The 26,629-nt window shown below is 39.8% G+C and overlaps 1 protein-coding gene across 5 annotated transcripts in view; it reads left to right on the top strand.

Moving 5' to 3' along the window:
• The first annotated feature begins 2,434 nt into the window (after positions 1-2,434).
• Positions 2,435-26,629, top strand: part of abcb4 (ATP-binding cassette, sub-family B (MDR/TAP), member 4) — a 61,347-nt gene continuing 37,152 nt past the window's right edge. The window contains exons 1-25 of one of the 5 annotated variants that reach the window (XM_074653684.1): positions 2,440-2,671; positions 2,854-2,927; positions 3,094-3,163; positions 6,123-6,285; positions 6,376-6,424; positions 7,471-7,662; positions 9,659-9,830; positions 9,981-10,105; positions 10,548-10,719; positions 10,907-11,020; positions 11,720-11,830; positions 11,925-12,050; positions 12,698-12,901; positions 12,992-13,162; positions 14,608-14,769; positions 14,894-15,082; positions 16,562-16,708; positions 20,022-20,126; positions 20,816-20,893; positions 21,917-22,000; positions 22,141-22,344; positions 23,404-23,504; positions 23,638-23,778; positions 26,132-26,288; positions 26,389-26,586. In XM_074653684.1, the coding sequence (XP_074509785.1) occupies positions 2,863-2,927; positions 3,094-3,163; positions 6,123-6,285; positions 6,376-6,424; positions 7,471-7,662; positions 9,659-9,830; positions 9,981-10,105; positions 10,548-10,719; positions 10,907-11,020; positions 11,720-11,830; positions 11,925-12,050; positions 12,698-12,901; positions 12,992-13,162; positions 14,608-14,769; positions 14,894-15,082; positions 16,562-16,708; positions 20,022-20,126; positions 20,816-20,893; positions 21,917-22,000; positions 22,141-22,344; positions 23,404-23,504; positions 23,638-23,778; positions 26,132-26,288; positions 26,389-26,586 (3,300 nt within the window). In that variant the 5' untranslated portion in view covers positions 2,440-2,671; positions 2,854-2,862. The other 4 variants (XM_074653683.1, XM_074653685.1, XM_074653686.1 and 1 more) reach the window with 4 other exon arrangements.

The following is a 26,629-nucleotide window of genomic DNA, read 5'->3' on the forward strand; positions in this document are numbered from 1 at the left end:
AGGGCCGAAGAGCAAATGTACTGTGGAGTATTAGGGCCACATTGAGGGAAAAAAACATCTGAGATTTCCAGAATAAAGTCATAATTTTACGAGAATAAAGTTGTAATATTACGAGAATAAAGTCATAACTTTATGAGAAAAAAAGAAAATAACACGTAAAATTACTACTTCATAATATTATGACTTTATTCCTGAAATCTCCAATTTATTTATTTTTCCTCAATGTTGCCCTAATACTCCATTGGACCGTCGTACCATAGACCTACAACAATGATAAATAAAACTGTAAATTAAAAACAGTTATTAATTTCCAATTTTAAAAAATCCACAGGGAACCACTGGAGAGGAGTTAAAGAGCCGCATGTGGCTCCGGAGCCGCAGGTTACTGACCCCTGCCCTGAGGGGTAAAGTAGCATGGAATGGATATAGTCTACTCAAGTAAAGTACAAGTACCTCAAAACTGTACTTGAGTACATGTATTTAGTTACTTTCCACCACTGATAATATCATAATAATATGTTGGATAAAATATCATGTATGGTAGTACCGTCTTTTTTGCAGTGCTGTTATATTGCATTGCATTACATCATGAAGGTTTTTTTTCCCCCCTTTCTTGGTAATTAGCTATATAAGTTACGTGTGCATGAGGTGATCTTTTGTCTGTGAACCAAACCAAACCAAACCAGAACAGCAGCGCTTGTATTCATGTGATCCATCTGCTGTAGCCTATGTGGCTTTAGTTTCCGACCTTTTTAACATCTGTGCAGCCAGTGCACTTTAAGACACATGAATCAACCAAACTACAAGAGTGTCAGTGACAACCTTAAAAAAAAAAACTTTGACGGAAACACATGACACAGCTGTAAATATGGTGACCTTTACTGAGTTACTTAGGACTTATTGTTGAAGATAAGAAATGTGATTCTGATCTGCTTTGCTTTAACTTGGTATAAGAACGAATGTGACAAACCGGATTTAAACATCGTAGGCTACTATAGGAGCCCTTCATTTACAATGTACTGTAGTGTATGTCTATATTTTGTACTTCTCATAATACTCTTAGATATTACTCTCAAAGTAAAGTCAAACAAAGGTATGAGAGAAGGAGAAGGACATGACAGGAGATTATAACATAGGGTAAAGTCTGTCTTTATGGTACTTTATCAACACAGTGTCAGAGTTCAACAACACTTCAAACCATGGATACTGTTAAACTGAGGATTTTAATAACTCATTCAGTGACATCTATGTCTCCTGTATGGTTGTAGTTGTGCTGTCGTGCAGTGACTGCATATGACTAGTCTTACTCTACCTTTGACCCACACTGAGACAACATTATGGCTTATGTAATGCAGTAATTTGACAATTCGACCACCACATCACCTGTCAAACAACACATGCTCTCTTTACCTATTTTCACTCTCTCCAGGCAGAATAAGTGAAGATTTCTTACCATTTTAACTTCTGCAGTTTATTAAAATAGAGATCTCTTATAATATTTCCGTGTTCTGCCTGCAGAAAAAAAAAAAACATTACAAGTGAATGTGAACAAAAAAACTGACCTCTAATAACAAGAGAAAATGACATATAATAAAAAAACATGTGTTTTACCGCTGCCCTTACTGCGACTACCGGTACAAACAATTACTGTAAACTGCTCAAACTAAGATAGATATTTAAATTATTCTACTTTATTGTCATACCGACGTTATCAACTTAAAGTAAATAGATTGTATTTAGGATCAAATACCCGTGTCTAGTCTAGAAAACAGACATGTTCATTTGTGTTGTATATATACTGTATATATATACAACATATGTACTATTTTTTACCCCTATCTACAGCTATAACCCCATAATTTATTATATCTTCAACTGCACAATACTGACTTAAACCTGCAGTAGGCAGAATGTTTTTGGCATCATTGGGCAAAAAATCCATAATAACCTTTCAGCATATTGTAATTCAAGTGTTCTGAGAGAAAACTAGACTGGCTCTGTTTTCAGGCTTTAAAACATCTAGAACACACACACAAGGTTTATTCCCACCCTGAGGCTGCAGTGATTTTTTTAAAAGAAATTTTATAAGCCATTGTTTCACTGCTTAGTTTTTCGTTTTATATAAGAAAGTAGAGATAAGTAACCTAGGCAACTAGTGTAATAATAATAATAATAATAATAATAATAATAATAATAATAATAATAATAATAATAATGATAATAATAATAATTTATATAACACTTGTCAAACTTAAGCACAAAGTTCTTTCCAGATTAAAAGATATACAGAATAAAAATAAAAATATAAAAAGACTACAGATGACAGGAAGGGAAACAGCCTCATGCACCTCTCTGCTGTTGACATAAAATAATCTATTTTAATAGATTATTTACAATAAAGCTCAGTTCTGGGAACAGGATGTAACTCTCCAAGCTGACAACTCAGGAAGGAGGAAAAGCCACGAATGAGCCACGAAAGCTTCACTTTAAAGCTTTCGTTTCCCCTCTACGGCAACAATAAAGACACGTGAGGAAGGGAGAGAGGAGGAGGAAGAAGAGGAAGAGGAGGAGGAGCAGCAGCCAAGAAGGACTGGCTGACCTGTGTGAGTGAGATCACCACCTCTGTCCAAAGAGATCAGAGCTCTGAGAGGGCTGGGTAGAGAAACGGTGGGTGAGCTCCTGTTTTAGTTTATTTCTATTTTATTCTATCTTTATATGACACTTCTGCAGTTTATTGATACTGTATACAATGAGCTTTGAATCCTGAGGCTGCTCTTTGGTGATTTGATGTGATTTTATCTCCGAGAGGATCATATAAATTGATTTAAATTGAGACCTAATATCTTCTGACAGGACCCAGCCATGGATATGAAGGACAAAAAGGAAACGCTGGCTCCAGCCAAACAAGAACAAAATGGATATTTATGGTAAACACACTTTAAATTATCTCTTTATTTATTCATCTATATTATTATTATTATTATTATTATTATTATTATTATAAATAATAACAGGTGTCTCAGTTATTCTCTAGAAAAAATAATTCTGCAATTAGACTTTATATTCATGCCTCATGCTTTTTATATCCTCCAGTGAGAGCAAGGAGGATGGAAAGAAGAAAGAAAAAGAGTCAAAGTTGCCTATGGTTGGCCCCATTGAAGTGGTAAGCTCAGACGTCACACTTTCTACAGGACCGGATGTTTATGCAGTGTTATTATTCTTTTGAAGCAGTGTGGGTTTATTTTTCACTTTCTACAGTCTAATTATTTAAAATGCTTCCCCCCTCCTTTATTTAACCAGAAAGATGTTCAAGATGGGCAGCAAAATAAAAAGTTCCATATACAAGTACAAACAGAGACAGATAACATTAAAACGTAACCTAACAAAGCAACACACAACAACAGATGCAAAACATACAGGAATCAGAGGCTAAAAGAATAGTTAATAGAAAAGCAAAAACACTGTTGTAAAAATGATTTTAAAGTCAACATAAATGCCTTGCAGCTTTCGGGGCATGAAAGGAAAAGGCAGATTTGCCCAGCTCCGTTCTGGTGATTGGGACCATGAGGATGATTTTCTCTGATCTACTGTTATAGCAACTGGAGTAATATGTCAGTCAACTGGATATGTACTGCAGTATTTTACCCAGTAGAGTTACTGTTTTATATTGCTATAAAATGCAGTTGATATGCTGTGTGTGTGTGTGTGTGTGTGTGTGTGTGTGTGTGTGTGTGTGTGTGTGTGTGTGTGTGTGTGTGTGTGTGTGTGTGTGTGTGTGTGTGTGTGTGTGTGTGTGTGTGTATGTGTGTATGTGTGTTTATATTAAAGCTGTATTGATTTTTAAAAAATGTTTTTGGGAGGTTAGCGGTTAAAGACTGATGATGAATAAGATGATGAATAATAGTTATGTTGTATGGCTGTAAGTGGTAACAGTAAGGTGTGTGTGTCAAGGTTTGTGTGAGTGTGTGAAGTACGAGGAGCAGGCGGGAGAGAGGATGGGAGTGTGACACATCCTCCTGTTGTTTGGGTTTGACTCCACCTGTCCCCCGCTGTGAGAATATAATAACTGCTCAAACTTAAAAGTCTTTCTGTTTGCATAATTCAAAATTCCTACACCCAGCAAATAATCCCTTATGAAAAAGTAGTATACTTCAAGTTTATTTTATCAAGTAAACTGGGGTAAAGTTCAAGTATATTTCCCAAGTATACTTTATCTAGTAAGTACACTAATATCAATGTAGTAGTAGTATACTTGTAAGTGTACTACTTCAATACTTTTTGGGACTAAATTGGCCCACTTTTGAGTTTATAAAAGTATAGTAAGTGTACTTTACAGTAAGTGTAAGAATAGTAAATGTTGAGAACACAACTAGTTTACATCTAAGTTGTATTTTGTACTGCAACTATACTATGAAGTGAACTATACTACAAGTGAACTTATAGCTATACTGTTAGTTTACTAGTAGCCCACTTTTTAATTTATGAAAGTACACTTTAAAGTATATTCTCAGTAAACTACTAGTTTAATAGATTAATACAATTTAAAAAGCAAATAGTTTTTCTCACTTGCCTTCACGTCAAATGCAAAAATGTAGAATTTTTTTTTGTGATCAGTTTTTTTTTTATTGAAAAGGTGCAGAAAAACATGTTACATATCATTCATTTTATCCCTTTTATATATCCCCCTCCCCCCATACACAGGTACATATACAAAACAATCATTCCAGGTGTGATGCAAACTCCCTTCCCAAAGCGACCCGTAGACACCCCCCACCCCTGATCTCTTTCCTCCAAAACAGTAAAAACAAAATTAATGTCAGTCACGCTATGTCTTATCTTTAACTAAATGTAAGCCGCATCCCAGGCTCTGAGGGTCTTACAGCTGGCCCCGTGCATTCGTGCCAAGAACGGATGATTTCTAATAACGAGTTAGCCCACTGTTGTCTAGTCAAGGAGTGTGGTGGTTGCCATCTTAAGGCCAACAATTTCTTGGCTGCAGTGAGACCAGCCCAAAAAATACGTTTCTGTTGCAAAGACAAATTTAGAGAGGAGTCATCAATTAATAGAAGCAAAGTAGGTGAAAGTGGAATCCTAACTTCAAGAATGTCACTTAAGGTGAGAGATATTTGCTTCCAGAATTGAGACACATCATGGCATCTCCAGTGGATATGCATGAATGAACCCAGAGCACCAGATGGACACAGATCACAATTGGGAGATGTAATGATCTTCATAGAGTGATGCTTTCTAGGGGTGAGGTACATCCTGTGGGCAAATTTATAGTGTATTAATTGATGATCTGGATTTTTAGATGTACCACACAAAGTTTTCCACACCGTGTCCCAGGAACTCTCTTCATCATTTACATTGATTAAGTCCCTACGCCATGCAGCTTCTACTGATAAAGGTTTACAAGGTACAGAAATAAACGTGTGAAGTTTAGAAACCATCCCTCGTGTTAATCCCACGGAAATCAATATTTTATGAAGAGGGTGTGTAGGGAGTGTTAATCCCCATGGTACACCATATGCATGGCTGACCTCAGCTGCAGTTAGAAAAAAAACGGTGAACCCGGGAGATTATATTCAGCGCGTAAATCATTAAAGGCTCGTTAGCCACTGTCACCATACAGGTCCTTTAATATATTAACTCCCATGTTCTTCCACTGTGGGAATGAGAAAGGTATTTTGCCAGCAAGAAGTGAGAAATTATTGAAAATTGGCCAGTGATTGTGCCATTTAAGATCTGCATGCATCTGTTTCATTACAGTACGGTAAGTTAAAATTCTTGATGAATTGAAGTAAATTCATATCAAAACATACGTTTACAAACTATAACACCCTCAAATTGGCTACTCTATCAAAAATTAAGCCAAGTATACTTAGACTTTCCTGTATACTTGTCAGTATAAGCCAAGTAAACTTAAGTATAATTTTGTTAAGTATATTTTGGATAAGTACATAAAAAGCAAAGTAAAGTTATTTTAAGTTTAAAAGAAGTATACTAAGAGCACACTTGAATAAACTTCTTTTTGGTAAGGGATATTAGGAGCAACATACAGATACTGATTTCTGCTGTTCTGTTTTTGGTCTTTCTACACTCTCTCCTTTATGTGAGTGTAGTTTAGGTTTGCAAACGGCTTGGACATTGTGATGATCCTGGTTGGGACAGTCTGTGCCATAATCAATGGTATAGTGCTTCCTCTCATGTGTATTGTGTTTGGGGAAATGACAGACAGCTTTGTAGACAACGCCATGACGACACAAATCAACAACAGCTACCCCAGTAAGTTTTACAGACATGGGCACAGATGATGATAAGATGCAATGTATGCAACACCCTTTAACAATGTTGTTTATAACCTTGTCTCTTCAGATATCACCATCACACCAAAAAACAGCACCTTAGAGGAAGACATGACGCGGTAAGACTTCATATGATCAGCATAAACAGAGCAAGCTGTTGTGGTCGGGTGAAAATATCTCCAAAATGTTGAATTTAATGTTGATGGTTCTGTTTTTGTAGGGCTGTCAATCGATTAAAAAATTGAATCGCATGATTGTCTATATGCAAATTTTTTATCTGTTCAAAATGGGACTTAAAGGGAGATTTGTCAAGTATTTAATACTTTTATCAACATGGGAGTGGGCAAATATGCTTGCTTTATGCAAATGTATGTATATATTTATTATTGGAAAACAATTAACAACACAAAACAATGACAAATATTGTCCAGAAACCCTCACAGGTACTGCATTTAGCATAAAAAATATGCTCAAATCATAACATGGCAAACTCAAGCCCAACAGACAACAACAGCTGTCCATTTATCAGTGTTCTGACTTGACTATAACTTGCTCCAAACTGCATGTGATTATCATTATGTCATCATGTCTGTAAAGGGGAGACTCGTGGGTACCCATAGAACCCATTTTCATTCACATATCTTGAATTCAGAGGTCAAGGGACCCCTTTAAAAATGACCATGAAGGCCATTTTTCTCGACTTTTAGCGCAAGATTGGAGCGTTATTTATCCTCCTTCGCAACAAACTAGTAGGACATGTTTGGTACCTGGGGTTCCTTAGGTTTTTTAGTTTCATATGATGCCACTATCTAGCTTTAAAATTGAGCCTGTTACAACCTAAAAATCACAAGTTGCGTTTGTGCGTTGAAGAAATTAGTGGAATTAAAATGAATTTGCGTTAACGCGTTATTATCGCATTAACTTTTACAGCCCTATTTTTTTTTATTTGTAAAGAGTTCCATAAGTGCAGAAAGGTCAGGAAACTTGCAAGGATTTCTCTAGGCATAAAATTGCATCAATAATTAAATTCTTGTCACTTGAATCATCTTTTGCCAACTTCCACTTTGTTAGACAAATTAAAGAATATACATTTTTCAAGTATATGCATATACATTCAAGTCAAAGCTTTAAAGTCATGTGTGTTACAATACTTCTCTTCTTCCAGCTTTGCCATCTACTACTCCATCATGGGTTTTGTCGTGCTGGTGTTTGCCTATGGGCAGGTGGCCCTCTGGAGCTTGTCAGCTGGGCGGCAAGCCGCACGCATCCGCAAGTTGTTCTTCCACTGCATTATGCAGCAGGACATTGGCTGGTTCGATGTCAATGAAACAGGAGAGCTCAACACACGTCTCACAGAGTGGGTAACAGACAAGTCACACGCTATTTCATACGCAGACGTATTATTGTAACGCAGGGCTTCAACTAAAAATGTTTTCAAAATTTGCCTATCATTTTCTTCATCAACTAATTTATTCATCATTTGGCCTATGTAAGTGAAAAATGCCCATCACAATTTCCCAGAGCCCAAGTTGACATATATAACTTGTTTTATTCAACCAACAGTTAAACCGAAAGATATTTTAATATTTCGGGGGATCTATTTGCAGAAGTGGAATATAATGTTCATAACCATGTTTTCATTACTGTATAATAACCTGAAGCTAGGAATGGTTGTGTTATTGTTAGTTTAGAATGAACCCTCCAAACAATAGACTGTCTATAAAGATAGACACCATGACAGCTCCCCAAAAGTAAAGCCAAAATATCTTGATCGCTCCCTGGTGGCTGGCTCCAGTATAGGTCATAAATCCCACCCCCTCCATGTCACACGTCAAATACATTTTTCCCCAAAGATGGTTTCTGTCATTTTAAGTAGTTCTTATCGCGGATGTATGTTCAAATGTTAATTTTTCTGACAAGTTTGATTTTAATTAATTATCTGATGCTATAAAAAGGGGTCGAGGCGTCATCATCGACATTGACAGCTGTGATTGACAGCTGCTCTGAGTGAAGTAGTCGCAGCTGGAGGCTCGGGAATTGTACGAGAGAGATGTAGCATTAACTTTCCATAACCGTAACAAGTCTGGCCAAACAACTACTGTGGTACTAACATAGCAGCTAGGTGGCTCACGTTAGCAAGCTGCGGCCATGTTCGACTTATGATTGGCTCCGGCAGGTGTGTTTGATTGATACCGCAGCTCCGAGCCCCTGATCACTACTGCGCATATTCAGGCTCCAAATGACATCAAAATCTCAAGATGTCAGCTATATCTGTATCTTATTTTAGCTTCATTTTTGTACAATTGGAGGAAGTAAAGTCGCGTTGACCATGTGTATATATATATAAGGGTTAAAGGGTTAAAGTTCTACGATGAAAACATTGACAGCTCCTAGACCGAACAACGCGGTGGTAGCGACCGGTCAATCACAAGATAGCCACGCCCTAAATCATCCCCTGCTTTATGGTCTATTTGACTCTAAATGGGACCATAATTTACTAAATGAACATCATGCTGTATTGAAGAAGACTTGAAACTAGCGATTGAGACCATAAACTCATGTTTACAATGTTTACTGAGGTAATAAAACAAGGGAGAAGTAGGGTAATTTTCTCATAGACTTCTATACCCTCAGACTTCTTTTTGCAACCAGAGGAGTCGCCCCCTTCTGGCTATTAGAAAGAATACAAGTTTAAGGCACTTCCACATTGGCTTCACTTCTCAGACGAGGAGGTTGCCCACTGATATCTGGGAGCAGGTCCTCTTCATGGAGTCCGCCATGTTTCTACAGTAGCTTTACATTACCTGAAGGCCACCGTAGTTGCCTGACACAATTGTGAAACTGTGGCCACAGAGTGCAAAACCGTGGTACCGCCAGCCGCCGTCTGCCCTAAAGTAGTGTTATTATGGTAAGGATGGCCTCTGAACGAGACATATATCTTGGAAAGGGAGGAGTGTGTGGAGGGGCACCCTGTTTGTTTCAATCTGCAACCACACCACTAGGTGCCACAGAATCCTACACACTGTCCCTTTTAAACAATTAAATGATTATCAAAATTTTGCAGAATAATTGTCTGTTAATTGACTAATCAATTAATTACTTCAGCTCTTCTGTAAAGTGGCTTCCATCTCTGACATAGAAAAGAAAAGTGTTGTTTTCAGGATTTCTTTCATTATCGCATAATATAATCCTTCGTCTGAAGTTAAAACATTAAAGTCAGGATTAATAAAGTTTCACAGTTTTCACATGACAACAGCAAAATGGTTTTCCTTTCACTCGTAATACATAAATATTGCAATATACAGTACTCTGAAGATCATTGGTGGACATGTTGTTTCTATTTGCATGTGTAGTGATATCTATAAAATCCAAGAGGGTATTGGCGACAAGGCCGGGAAGCTTATCCAGGCCCTCAGCTCCTTCGTCACAGCCTTCACCATCGGCTTTGTCAAAGGCTGGAAACTCACTCTCGTCATCCTGGCTATAAGCCCTGCGCTGGCCCTTTCATCCGGAATTTTCTCTAAGGTAAACATCTCTCCGTCGTCTTTGTTTTGCTCACCCTGTCTTCGTCCATCTTTCTGCCTTTCTCTTGCTATCCTCCATATGTTGATCGTAAGGACACAGTCCCCTGCAGGTATTCATAATAACATGATGTCTTTCTTCTTGTCTGAATAGGTGATGGCGACTTTCACTTCTAAAGAGCAGAGTGCATATGCCAAAGCTGGAGCTGTGGCAGAAGAGGTGCTCTCTGCTGTTAGGACAGTGTTTGCCTTCAGTGGTCAGGACAGAGAAATCAAGAGGTATGTACTGTATATTACAGTATATACTGTATATATGTGTAGGTGTAGGTAGTTCTTGTCATGACACAGATCCAAAGACACCAAATATGATTGATAGTAAATAATTATCAGTCAATGCTGTGGATGGGGTATAATATTATATCAATATGAATATCTGTGCTGGAATATCCAAATACCAAGTGTTGCCCAAATTACAAGATTTTGACCATGTACTAACATGATGGAAAGTTATGAGACCAAATTTATTATTATTTAACAAAGCAAAACACCTGTGCAGGGCAAATAAATCTTCATTTATAAAGCGATCAAAGTCCAAGAAATAGCCCCTGCACAGCCTGTAACTGGATAAAACCCATTCAAAATCCATCCGTGTTTTCTACTAATGGCATTGCAATCTAATTTGCTTACTCAAGCTTGTGTCTGTGTGTCTGTTGCACCACAGATATAATAAGAACTTGGAGGACGCAAAAAAGATGGGCATAAAGAAGGCGTTATCTGCTAACCTTGCCATGGGCTTCACCTTTTTGTTGATCTTCCTGTCCTACGCTCTGGCCTTCTGGTACGGAAGTACACTCATCGTGGCTGGGGAGTACACCATTGGAACTTTACTCATTGTGAGTAGAGACATTATGACAGACTTTCTAATAATCTTTTGAGACTCTGAAAAAGACGGTTGCTGTAGCTAACACTGAAGTGTGGTGTGTGTGTGTGTGTGTGTGTGTGTGTGTGTGTGTGTGTGTGTGTGTGTGTGTGTGTGTGTGTGTGTGTGTGTGTGTGTGTGTGTGTGTTTGTGTCTCTTAGGTGTTCTTTGCTGTGATTATTGGAGCGTTTACTATGGGACAGGCCGCTCCTAATGTCGAGACCTTTGCCAGCGCCCGGGGAGGTGCACATAAAGTATACAGAATTATTGATCATGTAAGGAATGCAACTTTTTTCCCTAGTGCACACAATGTCAAAAATGGTTTTACGCCTCTGCGCTGGCGATAGTCGTGGTCGGAGGCATTGTGTTTTCAGGTTGTCCATCCATACGTTCAATAGTCCATATCATTCTCATAAACGGGATATCTCAAGCCAAGAGGAAATTTCTTCAAATTTGACATCCACCTGGACTCAAGGATGAACTGATTAGAATTAGGTGGTCAAAGGTCAAGGTCACTGTGACCCATAACTCAAGAATTCATACGCTAATTACGACAATTTCACACACCTGCCTAACAAGATGAAGTTATGTAGTGATGACATTTTGGACAGACACGGATGTAAACTGAAACCTGACTCGGAGGCATACAACCGTGAGGCGGTAATTCTAGTTTTAGATCTTTGGTTCTAGTTCTTTAGTTTTAGATCTTTAGTTTTTGCTGCTGGACAGTTGTCAGCTTGTATTACTGAACATGCACCCTGGCCCTCTGGGAAGCCGCTTTGATGCAGCCGACATCTTGGAGTCAGAGATGTTGGATTTTGCTCTAATTGGAGCACCTGCTGTCAGGTCATTTGGTTGATATTGCACAGCTGTGGCTCTCCCCTCTCCCAATCAAGTTCTTTATCCAACTGTGGCCAAACTGTAAACAAAACCAGAGCTGAGTTCTTATAAGTAAAAAACTCTTTTCTCAACAGAAACCGGTTATAGACAGCTATTCAGAGGCCGGCTTCAAACCTGATTCCATCACAGGAAACATAGAGTTCAAGAACATCCACTTCAGCTACCCATCGAGACCGGACATCACAGTACGTTTCCCACAGACACTGTTTACTGAACTCTAAAACAGACATTATATTACTTCAGCCTGTATCTCATCACTGACATTGTTGTTATTTGTAGGTATTAAATAACTTATCTCTGAGTGTGAAGAGTGGACAGACCATTGCCTTGGTGGGTAGCAGCGGTTGTGGTAAAAGCACCACAATCCAGCTGTTGCAGAGGTTCTATGATCCTAAAGAAGGATCGGTAAGTGATATTTCTAAACCACTTAATTCAAAGGAGTGATTCAGTATTTGTCATCATATCCACTCTGCTATAGTTGAGACTTAAAAGAGTACTCCACCAATTTAGCATTGCACTCCTAGAACATTTTGTCATTTGATAAGAGCAGGGGTCACACAAAATAAAGGATCAGGGTAGTGTTTTATTTCAGCCCATTTACTGCAAATCATGTATACGCTGTGTTATTGCAGGTTACACCATCATTTTTTCCTGCTTCCCAGGCAGATATTGGTTTCCATTAATTTTACATTGATATGAAAATCTACTTTGTGAGTCTTGAAGCTTGCTTAAAATACAGTAAACCGTGAATATCATGTCTGCATTTGTAAATACTGTTTTTTGTCATGCTACACTGAAAATTAGGGCTAGTCATCACTGTGAGGTTGCAAGGCAACTAGCAGAAACTCCAGGAAGTCACTGCGCTCAGCTTCATATTTATTGCACAGACATGAGAGTGTATCATATCTCCTCTTCTAACTCTAGGCAAGAAAGCAAATGAGGGTATTTCCCAAAATGTCAAACTATTTTTTAACAACAACAGAGGAGATGCTTTGTCAATTATGCATGGTGTTTAGATTAAGCGCTGTGTCTGTTTGACTCCTGCCTTTTAGGTGAATATTGATGGTCACGACATTCGTTCTCTTAACGTCCGCTACCTGAGAGAGATGATCGGAGTGGTGAGTCAGGAGCCCATCCTCTTTGCCACCACCATCACTGAGAACATCAGATACGGCCGACTAGACGTGACTGAGAATGAGATCAAACAAGCTGCCAAGGAGGCTAACGCTTATGACTTCATTATGAACTTTCCTGATGTATGACTGTATTTATGACTCCCTCTCCTCTGTGCTTGTCAAGAACTCTGTCCACCACTTGCTAATATTGAGACTCTTATCGTTGAGCAGAAGTTTGAGACGATGGTTGGAGACCGAGGGACTCAAATGAGTGGAGGACAGAAGCAGAGGATTGCGATTGCTCGAGCTCTAGTCCGCAACCCCAAAATCCTTCTGTTGGACGAAGCCACATCTGCTCTTGATGCTGAGAGTGAGACCATTGTGCAAGCTGCACTCGACAAGGTACAAATACACACAGACGTACATGCTCATTCAGAGCACAGCATGAGGGCTTACTTTGCACTTTAACACTGACACAGACCTTTTAAAAAAATGCAGTTAAAAAGTTGATATAAATTAGATTACTTTGGTTTACTCATTTCTTAAGCACATGAACGGAGGAAGGGAAATAACTCTGGATTTGCATTTACACCTTTTAATGCTTAATGATTTAAATAAGGGCTTTTCAGGTGTTTGATCTGGGAAGTTGATTTACCTGAAAAAAAGAATGATCCGCTGATTTACAGATGTTAAGTCTATGGGAAAAAGTCTTTTTGGGCCCAATGTCATCACATGACGGACCCGGAAGTTGTAATTCTTTGGCGACTATGTAAAATTTGCTTCTGCCCCAGCGCTCTTCCTGGGGGCTTGGCTTCCTCACACTGTCACACTGTTAAATTTTTTGGCCCCTAAAGATAAATATTAATATCAATCAAATTTGGATTATTGGCTCTATCTCAGCCTCTACCTAAAACTCACTCAGGCTGGAATGCAAGGCAGTAACAGTACAAGCTCTCTATGTTGCACAGGGCCGGTGGCACGCTGTGTCTTAATTAAAGGAACACTTGGATTAAATCAAGTTTTGACAGCTTTACTAGATTGCATTGAATACATGGTATTTCGAATGCTGAACCAAAATTCTTTCAAGTTGGTAGTTTAACTTGAATTAGCAGCAATAGTAAGTACTTAAAATAACACTATGAGGGTTTAAAGTGTTAATAATGATCCAAAATCTCTCAAATTATAATTCTCACCACAATGCACTTGTTTATAAGTATCGCTGGATGTCTACTACTGTGGAAGACTAGTGGTGTAGAATGTAAACACTTTTGGTTTGTTTAGAAGGGGAATTAAAATTGTTGGATTTAACCAAAAAATATGATGAAATTAATATTGCACAATTATTAACAGTTGCCAACAATACTATGCCTCACACGGGGCACCATTCATGTTGGGGTCGCAGATAGGAACTAGTCTAGTCATTCGAAAATATTAAAGATCATTATTAATATGAATAAAATTAATATGAATAAATTATCAATATATAGGAATAATAACGGGACACCAAATTATGTTAGTACATAAGCTCAAAAGACATTCAAATTTCTATCAAAAGTAATTAATAATTATCAAAATAATTATTAATTATATTGTTAGCATGCATGCAAATAAGATGAACATTACAAACATCAGCAAGTTAGCTTGGTTATTGTGAGCATGTTAGAATGCCGATGTTAGCATTAAACTCAAAGCACCGCTGTGCAATCTCGTAGAGCCACAGGCCATAGACTCTTATTACTTATATTAAAATGTGTCAACTGCAAACATGTATGTTCATAAACTGTATGTACAATTTGTGTAAATGTAAGCATAGACACAAAAATTCGGACACATATCTTTGTGTGCAGGTCCGACAGGGTCGTACCACCATAATTGTTGCCCACCGCCTCTCAACCATCAGAAACGCTGACGTCATCGCTGGCTTCCAGAACGGTGAAGTTGTAGAGCTGGGAACTCACAGCCAACTGATGGAAAAACAGGGAGTCTACCATACACTGGTTACCATGCAGGTAACATAGACACTCATAAACACTTTGACACACCATTTGGTTGGGCTTTAACTCAAGGGGAACTTTATAATGGTCAGTCTTTGATATTGTTTGTATCTGGTTCCCTCCCGTCTCTCTGCTGCAGACCTTTGAGAAAGCCAAGGAGACGGAGGAGGCAGAGTGTGAGCAATCTGCGGATGAGAAGAGTCCGTTAGTCAAGTCCCTCCCTCGGTCTTCTCTGCGCAGGAGGAAGTCAACAAGAGGTTCCTCCTTCTCTGCCTCAGAGGGAGACAAAGAGGTGAAAGAAAAGTTCAAGGATGACGGGATAGAAGAGGTGAGCTGTGGTGCAACATCCCTGTGGTTTGAGTGGCTGTGTCAACATTGTCAACATGGTCTTTGCAAGCTATACAATATGGTGTACTCTCAGAGTCCAACCACACTATTACCTGATACCCATATATCGTTGGATGCCAAAAAGGCTTTTGACAGGGTCGACTTAGATTTTCTTTATTCAGTCCTTAAAGCTGAAGTAGGCGAGATTGGAGCAAATATGATTAAAAAATGTATTTTTATAAAATGGTCACTATGTCGTGACAGTAGTACATGAAACAGGTAACCTGAAAAAAATTATGCACCTCTGATGAGCTGATCTGAGGTCTGCTGTCCAGCTGCTGTCTATGAGAGCCGGCTGTCAATCACTCGCAAACTCCGACCAAACGGTCAAACAAAGGTTTTTAAAGCCTGATAACAGAGCCATGATGAGGTGCAGAAGTCTTGTTATCTCACAGAACACTTAAATTGCTGAATATGCTGAAAAGTTATCAAGGAATTTTTGCCCAATGATGCCAAAAATATACTGCCTACTGCCACTTTAACGGGTTTAGTTTTGGTGAAAAATATTACGTCTGTTCTGAGGGAGTATGGAAGGGTCGCTGGTTACAAACTGAACTTATCTAAAAGGGAACTTTTACCACTAAACACTGTAGCCAAGGGTATCTCATAGTCACAGTTTCCATTCAGGGTTATACTGCTGCACTGGATAGGTGGTCCTATCTCCCCATTTCTCTGGTGGGTAAAATAAGAGCAGATAAAATTAATAATAGGGCTTTCAAAGTTAACGCGATAATGCGATTTTTAAGTTGTAGTAGGCTCAGTTTTAAAGCTAGAGTGAAGATACTGGCCTCATATGAACCTAGAAAAAAACTAATGTTATTTTTTTAATCAATTGACAACCATAATTAACATACTTCCAAAATTTGGGTTTCTATTCAAACTATCCCTATCCTGATTAGGAAACGTTTTTGTGACGGTTTATAAAATTCCATCCCGTTTCATCTGGAATAAGATGAAACCCAAGAATTAGAAAAGATTATCAACAGTTGGCCAATCGAAGAAATGGGACTAACTAAATTCCAGGATTACTATTTGGCCTCTCTTACCTCAGTATCTGTTAGCTCTGATAGTGATCCAGTTTGAGTACAGGTGGAGCAGGCTTCGTGTTGTTCCATCTTTAGCAGATCTTATATTTTCTGCTTCTGAACTATGTACACGATAACCCTACTGTAATATTTTCTAATTAGAAAATATTTTCTAATTTTTGTCCAAATTAGAAAATATTTTTGATGGCTCTGTACTTGCTCCCGTTTCCTAACCGCTCTTTCCCTCCATCTTTACCCACATTCCAGCAGTTACGTATACTAAATTCAGTTTATCAAAGTCTCACTTTCTGAAGCTCTTACTGAAGAAAAACGTGAGGAAGGCCAAAAGAAAGAAATGAGATGTGACTCAGCTCTTTCTCTCTCTCTTTCTGCAGGATGAAAATGTTCCCCCTGTGTCGTTGCTTAGCGTGATGCGTCTCAACATTTCCGAGTGGCCATACATTTTGGTGGGGACCATCTGTGCCATCATCAACGGAGCAATGCAGCCACTGTTTGCGATCATCTTCTCCAAGATCATCAATGTATGTTACTCTTACTATGTGTACCTCAAAACAAGTTATTTTAAAGGCACAGTGTGTAACATTGCGGGGGAGCAAAAATGGAATATATCATAACTATGTCTTCATTAGTGTATAATCACCTGAAACTAAGAATCGTGTTTTTGTTAGCTTAGAATGAGCCCTTCATATCTGAACTGAATTTGGAATTGTAAATTAAGTAGCTTATTAGACACAGATCCACAGGTGGAATATAGACAGCCGTAATAATTACTATTGTCAGCTCTCTCGGCAGATAGAAGGGTCGACACATAACTGACAGAGCCTCTAAATCAGGGGAACAGGGACTGCCAGTGTTTTGGCTGTTTGTACCATGGATGTATTAAAAGAACTAGATACAGCGTTGGAGGCGGGGCCCCAGTCATTCCTATGAGAGTTGCCAGTATGATCACTCTAATAGCCCTTATTTAAAAAATTTAGTTTTTAAAGTTGTAAAATACACTAATAGCTGAATCCAGAGTTATTTTCTTTCCTCCGTTCATGTGAGTGAGACCCAGACCGAGGCTAGAGCGCCAAGCCGTGACGTTGGGACCCCGTGACCGAGTCATGTGACCGAGCGGATGCTACTGCGCATGTCCCAGTTGCCCAAGAGCCGCCAAGATACGGGTACTTTTCCAGACAGAAGTCGAGCAATTTGAGCTTCATGCGCCAATGAGCAACTCGCATAGGAATGACCGGGGCCCAGCCTCCAACGCTGTGTCCAGTTCTTTTAATACATCCATGTTTTGGCCACTACGAAAGTCGGGATCAACGACTGGCGCTGGTGGCTTGGTTTGTACACCAGCCATTATGCACATAAATACAGAGTACGTTCCCCGTTGCTCTTACTGCACCAGTCTTTTCTTCGGTCCAGGCGGTGGATGTGTGGCCTACTGGCTGCACAGCAGTGTTGAGTATCAGCGGGTGAAGCCAGAGGTGCATCTCAATTCTCTTATTTGTCGTTTCCTCGCTTGAAGTTGTTCTGGTGCGCTATCTTGGAGACCGCTCCAAAGCTCTTATTTCTGCACAGAGGAGCGAGGATCGAGGATCGAGGAGGGATCGAGGAGGAGCGATGAGCAAAGATACCCAAGAGCAGCCTTTACGGAAATCTTTTAGTGGCCGACACACCCCCTTATTGCATATCAGTTACTGATTGGACAATGCTGCCGATTGGACTGACCTGATAACTTTACTTCTCAACATCACTGAAGTTTCATACCGGAGTGAAGACAGATCCCAGATTAAACATTTTATATTTAGGTGTCTTCTGATTCACCATCTAGTTAAAATCTGTGTTAATTGTATCTCTGAACAGCAGCAGAAAGACCTGCAGTATCTCTCCTTCACACACCGCGAGTGAAGCAGCCTGTCACCAAAAGGGGTTTATTTCTACCTGACAAACAGGTCTAAAACATCTTTCTGCATTTATTAGAAAGATTTTTCTTTTCATGATCTGTTATTTCCCCCGTTAACTTTTATTAAGGAAACAATTAAAGTCAGAGAGAGAAGGAGAGTCTGTCTGTCAGCAACAAACACCTTTTACATAATTTATCCTCATTTCCATTCAGTCACATGTGAGGCTGATAATTCCTGAAAGTCGGGTTTGATATGAGTTATATCATTTACATTTTCCCTGAAACATTCAGCCTAATAAATAATGTCCAGTGTTCAAAAGACACCATAGTCATATTCTGGGTTATTAAATAATGAATTCACAATCAGAATATCAATAACTACAGACGCTTATAATGAATAAATAATATAAAGATATTGTGCCAGTATAAATGGTTCCTGAGCCTCTAAATAGGACTCAGGGTGCATCCCAAAGCTCTTAATTGCATCCACATTTCCCTCACTTGCGTCTTTTCCTTGTGTCTTAGTCCCTCCCACCGGGGAAGCATGGGGCCTTTCCCATTTCCAATTTTATACGGCTCGATTCCTCTCCTCGACTCCTCTCCTCGCGTCTTAGTCCCGCCCACGGGAGATGCGAGCGGAGGAGGCGAGGAAAAGACACGAAGAGAGAGGAAGAGAGGAAATATGTTTTAAGACACATGAGATGCTGTTTCCTCTGAAGCGTCACGTGAAGCAACATCTGTTTCTGATGACAGCAGCAGCTGATCACAGCTGATCACAGCTGGATCAGCTGTCAGTCGGCTTTAACCGCTGTTTATGTCTGAACTGATCTAATACTAATAATGACACTCAGTTATTCTCAGTGGCAGAGCAGCAGTGTTTTCTCTCTGTAGCCTGTTACCTGTTTAACAAACACCTGCACATGATAACAGCTGCAGTCTGTATTTCTACTGTGGACTGAGTCCTGCTTAGAGGACCAGGAACCATCTCTACTGGCACAATATCTTTATATTATTTATTCATTATTAGCGTCTGTATTTATTGATATTCTGACACTAGAAATTATGTATTAGGCTAAATGTTTCAGGGAAATGTAAATGATGTAACTCATATCAAACCCGACGCTCAGGAATTATCAGCCTCATTTGACTGAATGGAAATGATGATAAATGATGTAAAAGGTGTAAAAGACAGACTCTCCTTCTCTCTCTGACTTTAACTGCATCCTTAATAAAAGTTAACGGGGGAAATAACAGATCATCAAAAGAAAACTCTTTCTAATAAATGAAGAAAGTTGTTTGAGGTCCGTTCGTTGTCAGCTGTTATAAAGCTCTTTCAGTGTCAGACTCTTTCACCCGCGGTGTGTGAAGCAGAGATACTGCAGGTCCTTCCACTGCTGGAACACTTCACCATCAACATGGTCCGTTTGTTGTTCACACCTACAGTTAACACAGGTTATAACTAGATCGTCAATCAGAAGACAAGTAAACTATAAAACTTTAATCTGTGAACTGTCTTCACTCTGGTATGAAACTCCAGTGATGTTGATGTATCAGATCAGTCCGATCGGCGAAGCGTTCAATCAATAAATGATATCAAATAAGGCTTGTGAAACTGTGGTAAGGTGAGCAGCAGAGTGCAAAACCCTGGTACCGCCAGCCGCCGTCTGACTTCCGTTGCTCCTAAAATTGTGTTATTATGGTAAGGATGGTCTCTGTGCGAGGTGAATGGCATTACAATGGTTTTGCACTCAGCGGCTCACGTTACCGCAGTCTTGGAAAAAGAAGAGTGAGAGGAGAGGTACTCAGTTGGTTGCAATCTGCAACCACACCACTAGATGCTGCCAAATCCAACACACTGTACCTTTAATGCTTCATGTTAATTGTAACATTTGTCAGATGTTGTATAAAGCTACAAATTAGCTGTTTATTTCCTCTCCTCTCAGGTGTTTGCAAGTACAGATCCAGCGGTTGTCAGCCAGAGAGCCTCATTCTTTTCTCTGATGTTTGTTGTTATTGGAGTTGTAAGCTTTGTCGCCATGTTTCTACAGGTAACCGTGTACACGCACAAACACATGCATGTTGACGTACATTCATTTCCTGGGTGTGTTCATTAACCCTCAAAGGAATAGTTTGACATTTTGGTAAATACACTTATTTGATTTCTTGCTGAGAGTTAGATGAAAGGATACCATTAGACCATACACCATAGACCACACACAATAGAGAAGATACCAATACACATTTCTGTACAATACATTTGAAGGTATACAACCAGCAGCTGGTTAGTTTAGCTTAGCATAAAGACTGGGAACATGACTGTCTTCTGGCTGTTGCTGTGTTTGTACTGGACAGACATGAGAGTGGTATCAGTCTTCTCATCTAACTCTTGGCAAGAAAGCAAATAAGCGAATTTCCCAAAATGTGGAACTGTTTCTTTAACCATATATGCCCAAACCCAAATTACTTTAATTTTACTTCTAACCTTTTTAACTAAAACCAAGAATGGTTAAAAATATGCAAACCTTGATACCGATCACATAAGCTTACAGTGTGATATTACGAGAGTGCCTCTAGAAGTGTAACATGGACACACACACACAAACACACACACACACACACACATGCTTTATCCAGATGATAGTATTGCAGTATAAACACATGTAGGTGCTGTGATAGTCACAGAAGTTCATGTCAATCTGCAGGTGTGCTCATGTATTGTGTCAATAACATTTAACAGGGCTTCTGTTTTGGTAAATCTGGAGAGATTCTGACCCTTAAACTGAGACTCGGGGCCTTTAAGGCCATGATGAGACAGGTGAGTGGCCTCTCTTTCTTTCTCCTCTCCTCTGCTATCTATCTGTCAGTGCTATTAAATTCAATTAATATATAATAACTAACAATAATTTTCCAAACTTTCACTTTGTTAATTATTTAGTAATGTTTAATGTTACAAATGGTTTTAAATAGGGCTGTTAATCGATCCATATATTTAATCACGATTAATCGCATGATTGTCCATGAATAATCACGATTAATCGCATATTTTTTATCTGTTCAAAATGTACCTTAAAAGGAGATTTGTCAAGTAATTAATACTCTTATCAACATGGGAGTGGGCAAATATGCTTGCTTTATGTAAATGTATGTATATATTTATTATTGGAAATCAATTAACAACACAAAACAGCGATAAATATTGTCCAGAAACCCTCACAGGTACTGCATTTAGCATAAAAAATATGCTCAAATCATAACATGGCAAACTCAAGCTCAACAGGCAACAACAACTGTCAGTGTTTCAGTGTGATGACTGACCTATGACTTGACCCAAACTGCATGGGATTATCATAAAGTGGGCATGTCTGTAAGGGGGAGACTCATAGGTACCCATAGAACCCATTTTCATTCACATATCTTGAGGTCAGAATGAAGGGACCCCTCTGAAAATGACCAGGACAGTTTTTCCTTACCAAAATTTAGCGCAAGTTTGGTGCGTTATTTAACCTCCTTCCCGACAAGCTAGTATAACACTTGGTTGGTACCAATGGATTCCTTTCATATGGTAACAGTATCTTCACTCTAGCTAAAACTGAGCCCGGGACAATCTCCGAAAGATCGATTGCCTTAATGCATTAAAGAAATTAGTGGCATTAAAACAAATTTGCGTTAACGCGTTATTATTGCGTTAACTTTGACAGCCCTAATTTTAATACAACAGAAGTCAGAAGAATATGGCTCTCAAATTGCTGTTATATATTGAAATTCTTTTAATTCCAAGTGAGTGTATTCTATCTTTTTCCAAGGCCAATGGAAAATGTTAATCCCTGTTTGCTTGTAGGACCTCGGCTGGTATGACGACCCCAAAAACAGTGTTGGAGCGCTCACCACGAGACTGGCCGCAGACGCAGCCCAAGTACAAGGGGTTAGTCTCAACAGCGGTCTCTCACACTCACACTCACACACACACAACTAACAAAGCTATTTGCCAAAGACTCAACGAATCATCTCAGAAAATCAGTGATCTTCTAATCTGCTTTGTTCCCATCTTTCACATCTGCTCAGGCAACAGGTGTACGTTTGGCCATGCTGGCCCAGAACATAGCCAACATGGGCACCGCTATGATCATCTCCTTTGTCTACGGCTGGGAGCTGACCCTGCTCATCCTGGCTGTGGCGCCCATCATGGCATTGGCTGGAGCTGTGGAGATGCAGGCACTCACCGGACACGCTGCCGAAGACAAGAAGGAGCTGGAGAAGTCTGGAAAGGTATTCAGTGTCGGGTGTGCCAGAGTAACATACAAATTCCTTTTTTATGACTCTAATAATAACAATAATAGTAAATTGGACTTGTAATGAAGGCGTGGATGAGGGCCACGGAGTCAGAGAGTGATGGCCGGAGTCTAGAAATGTTTTTGAGGTGGTAGAAGGTGGATTTTGTGATGGATTTAATGTATGACTGAAATGAAAGGGTAGAGTCCAGGAGGTTGCGGACCTCGGAGGATGGGCAGATGGAGCTGCCATCCACGTCTAGGAGGAGATCTCGAACCTTCTGGAGCAGTGCTTTAGGGACCACAACCATGAGCCCTGTTTTGCTGCTGTTGAGTTTGAGAAAGTTAGATGACATCCATGTAGATTACATCCAGGCAGTTGACTAGGGAGTGTATCAAAAGCTATGGAGAGGTCAAGGAGGATGAGGATGCTGATGTGGCCGGAATCAGCTGCGATGAGGAGGTCGTTTGTGATTTTGATGAGGGCAGTCATCAAAATCTAAATCTGTGCTGTGGTGAGGTCTGAATCCAGATTGTAGGGGTTCATAGAGCTCATGGTTGGACATATGCTGATGGATTTGGGCAGCAACTGCTCTTTCCAGGATTTTACTGAGGACAGGAAGGTTGGAGATCAGCCAATAGTTGTTTAGGTCCTCCGAGTCGAAGCCTTGCTTCTTAAGGATGGGGGTGATGGAGGCCGTTTTGAAGCTGGAGGGGACCATGCCGGATTCCGAGGAGGAGTTGATGATGTCGACCATGGTAGGGCACAGGGCGCGTAGACATGCCTTAATCAGGGCTATGGGCATGGGGTTCAGGGAGCAGGTGGAGGGTTTAGCCTTAGTGACTAGCTTAGCCACTTGAGGAGCATCCACAGGGACGAAGGAGGATAGACAGTGCTGAGGCAGGCGTGTGGTGGAGGGAACAGTGACTTTTGGTGCATGTGGAGGGGTAGGGGGAATCGCAGAAGCTAAAGGTAGATGAAGTCAAGCACAATTTATTAAAACACTAACCTTGTGATATACAGTAGATATAATGTTTGTATGGTTTGTCTCTACAGATTGCTACAGAGGCCATCGAGAATATCCGTACTGTCGTCTCTCTTAACAGAGAACCCACATTTGAGTTGTTGTATCAGGAAAACCTCAAAGTACCACTCAAGTATGAGAAATTAAACCACAGATCCATCATCTCCATGGGATATATGAACACAAATTATAATGTATTTGAATCAAATTTGATTAATTTGAGGAGTGATCTCTCTGATGCCACCTTTCTCTGACTCTCTGTACAGGAACTCCCAGAAAAACGCCCATGTACATGGTATTACCTTCTCCTTCACCCAGGCCATGATCTACTTTGCTTATGCAGGCTGTTTCCGCTTTGGAGCTTGGCTCATTTTGCAAGGAAGGATGGATTCTGAGGGAGTATTCCTGTAAGTAAACAGACTATATGACTTTGTCTTGTCTCTTAATCTGGAGATCAAAATTAGTTTATGATAAACAAGATGAACAGTTTGCATGTACTCACAGGTTACAGCAGCATACAGTAAAAGTAAGAATAACGCATTCCTGTTGGGATGAGAAGCTGTTTATATGGCCTTTAATCATTAACCAGGCCTGAAAGTATGTGAGGGGTCACTGTGAATGGGTTAGCTCCAAACACAGAGGACATAGTCACACAAGACACTGTACCTTTGGTGATCTAACAGACACACACACATGTTTTAGAATGCTAGCGTAACTAAGCCACCGCCTTCATTTATATTCTACCTCTTACACAAAGAAGAAGTCCAAAGGTCATTGCACCTTGGGCTTATGAAGAATCATAAAACTATAAAACACAGAAATATTAACTCCTCTCCCACATGGAGCATTTTATACAAACACATGCATTCTTTCCAAGATCCCAAGGTTTCCAAAGACACCCAGTGTGTCAGGCTGAATTAAATGTATTTAAAGGGATACACAAGACATATATAATTGTCTATTTGGTGTAATTGTGCAATCATAAAAAAATTGGGATGTAAATATTTCACTCAATATCAGAATGATGTAGATTATAGAAATAGAAAAACAAGCAGATACAGAAAACATTATATTGTATGAAATGTTATCAGTGTGGAAACAACCTCTCTATGGCTGTACCCAGGCACAGTGGTGCTTTGAGCTAAATGCTAACAGCAGCATGTTGTAGCAGGGATATCATGATCACCATTCTAGTTTAGTGTGTTAGTGTGTTAGTATTAATATTAACTTATTAGCACTAAACACAAAGTGTAGCTGAGGCTGATGGGAATGTCATGAGTTTTGCAGGTTTTTGGTCATAAACCAAAGTATTGGACAAAATGAAGGGGAACGTGAATCTTAACCAAATATCACTGCAACCCATCCAATATTTGTTAAAGGTGATAAATATGGGATTAGGAGCATTTCTGTTGCCACTCAACGGCTCTCAACATGGTAACGGCGAGCCAGCGGCTCACAGCTAACAGTGCTAACAGCGCTAACGGTGCAAACAATGGCGAAAGTGCTGACAGCGATAATAGTGTTTACCTGGAGGGACCGGAGGGTGAATGTTACGAATCCATGACAACTGACAGCGTTATCAGCTGTAGGCTAACCGCCTTATGAGAGCAGTGCAGAGTGGCGGCCGTGAGCTAGCCAGTGGGGTACGCTCACATGCACGAACATGCACTAAAAGCGTGTGTGTGCGGCCGGCCCGGCTATGTCAACAAAGCGAGGAGAAACTTGGATTACAACACACACAGAGGAAGAGAGACTTCATTTTCTGCTCAGGTAGACATTTCAATATTAACCTAGCAAATAGTTGTTTGCTGCTATGTTAATGCTTTGAATATTTAAATTCACCTGTAAGAATTATCACTGAACACTACAAATGTCAACCTCATGATGGCGCTAGGAACAGTCAGGGGATCATCAACGTCAGTAAGATTTATCCTCTGGGCAACATGAAAATTTCTGAACCAAAGTGGTTGACAGACTAACCGACCATCACTGCCATCCCTAAAGCCATGTTGCTAAAATGGTCCTAAAACCCAGAAATGAGCACTTATGGCTCCCTCGTCTGGAAGTCAATGTGATTTTTGAATGAGTTTTTAGTTAGATGCCTGAAAAAAGGACACAAGTTTAAGAGATTTTAACATTTTGTTCTACGTTACAAAATATGTCAATATATAAATTTTTAAGCTTTTACGTGTATTTAAAAAGGCGGTTGCTAACAAGTGGCTAAATGAGACTACAAAACGTCATCACGTTAACTCGAGCACCTTTACAGCCTTGTTTATATTCGCGCTGATGTGACCGTGGTGTAGTTTGTTTATAACGTTAGCTTTTTACTTCTGGTGATTGGATTTACACCTCAAAAATCATAAAAGTGGTGTTCATTTGTAGAGATTATCTTGTTGAACAAAAGGTGTAAGTGTCATAAATGTGTGTTTCCCACAGAGCTTATTTTATGTAATAATCCAAAACCCAATGGAAAAATACCTTTGGCTTTTTGTCGGGGGAACCCATGCGATTCTAACTTCCAGGTTGGCCAACAAAAAAACGTCATCCCTGGAGCACTCAGTGAAGGGGAAAATAAAAAGGGATATTAGAAACTTTAGGTGGCTAAAATGTAAAAGTAAATCGTCTTCTTCCATTCAACATTTGATAGAACTATATTCGCTATTTCATCTTTGCTTTGGTCAGTTGTCATTGGTCCATGTTAGCTTAGCTTTACGTAATCCCAGCTAAAACTAACATGCGTTTGACTTTCTCTCCCAGTGTGGTTTCGGCTCTTCTGTACGGTGCCATGGCTATCGGAGAGGCCAACGCCTTCGCTCCAAACTATGCTAAGGCCAAAATCTCAGCTTCCCACCTCCTGATGCTGCTGAACAAAGAGCCCGCCATTGACAATCTTTCACAGGAGGGAGAAACACCGGTACATAACACAAAGCCCCACACACTGACAACAACACTTATAATACAGCTCTTTACACATGCTAACATGTTACTCTTATGTGTCTCCTTTAAAACCCCAGGACAAATTTGATGGTAATGTGCACTTTGACAATGTTAAGTTTAACTACCCATCGCGCCCTGATGTGCCCGTCCTCCAAGGGCTGAATCTGACGGTGAGAAAGGGAGAGACTCTGGCCTTGGTGGGGAGCAGCGGCTGTGGAAAGAGCACCACCATCCAGCTGCTGGAGAGGTTTTACGACCCCAGAGAGGGGAGAGTGGTGAGAAGACAACTACACACCCACTCTCTGTGTAACTGGCTGA

Source organism: Sebastes fasciatus, chromosome 12 (assembly GCF_043250625.1).
Source record: "Sebastes fasciatus isolate fSebFas1 chromosome 12, fSebFas1.pri, whole genome shotgun sequence".
Lineage (NCBI taxonomy): Eukaryota > Metazoa > Chordata > Actinopteri > Perciformes > Sebastidae > Sebastes > Sebastes fasciatus.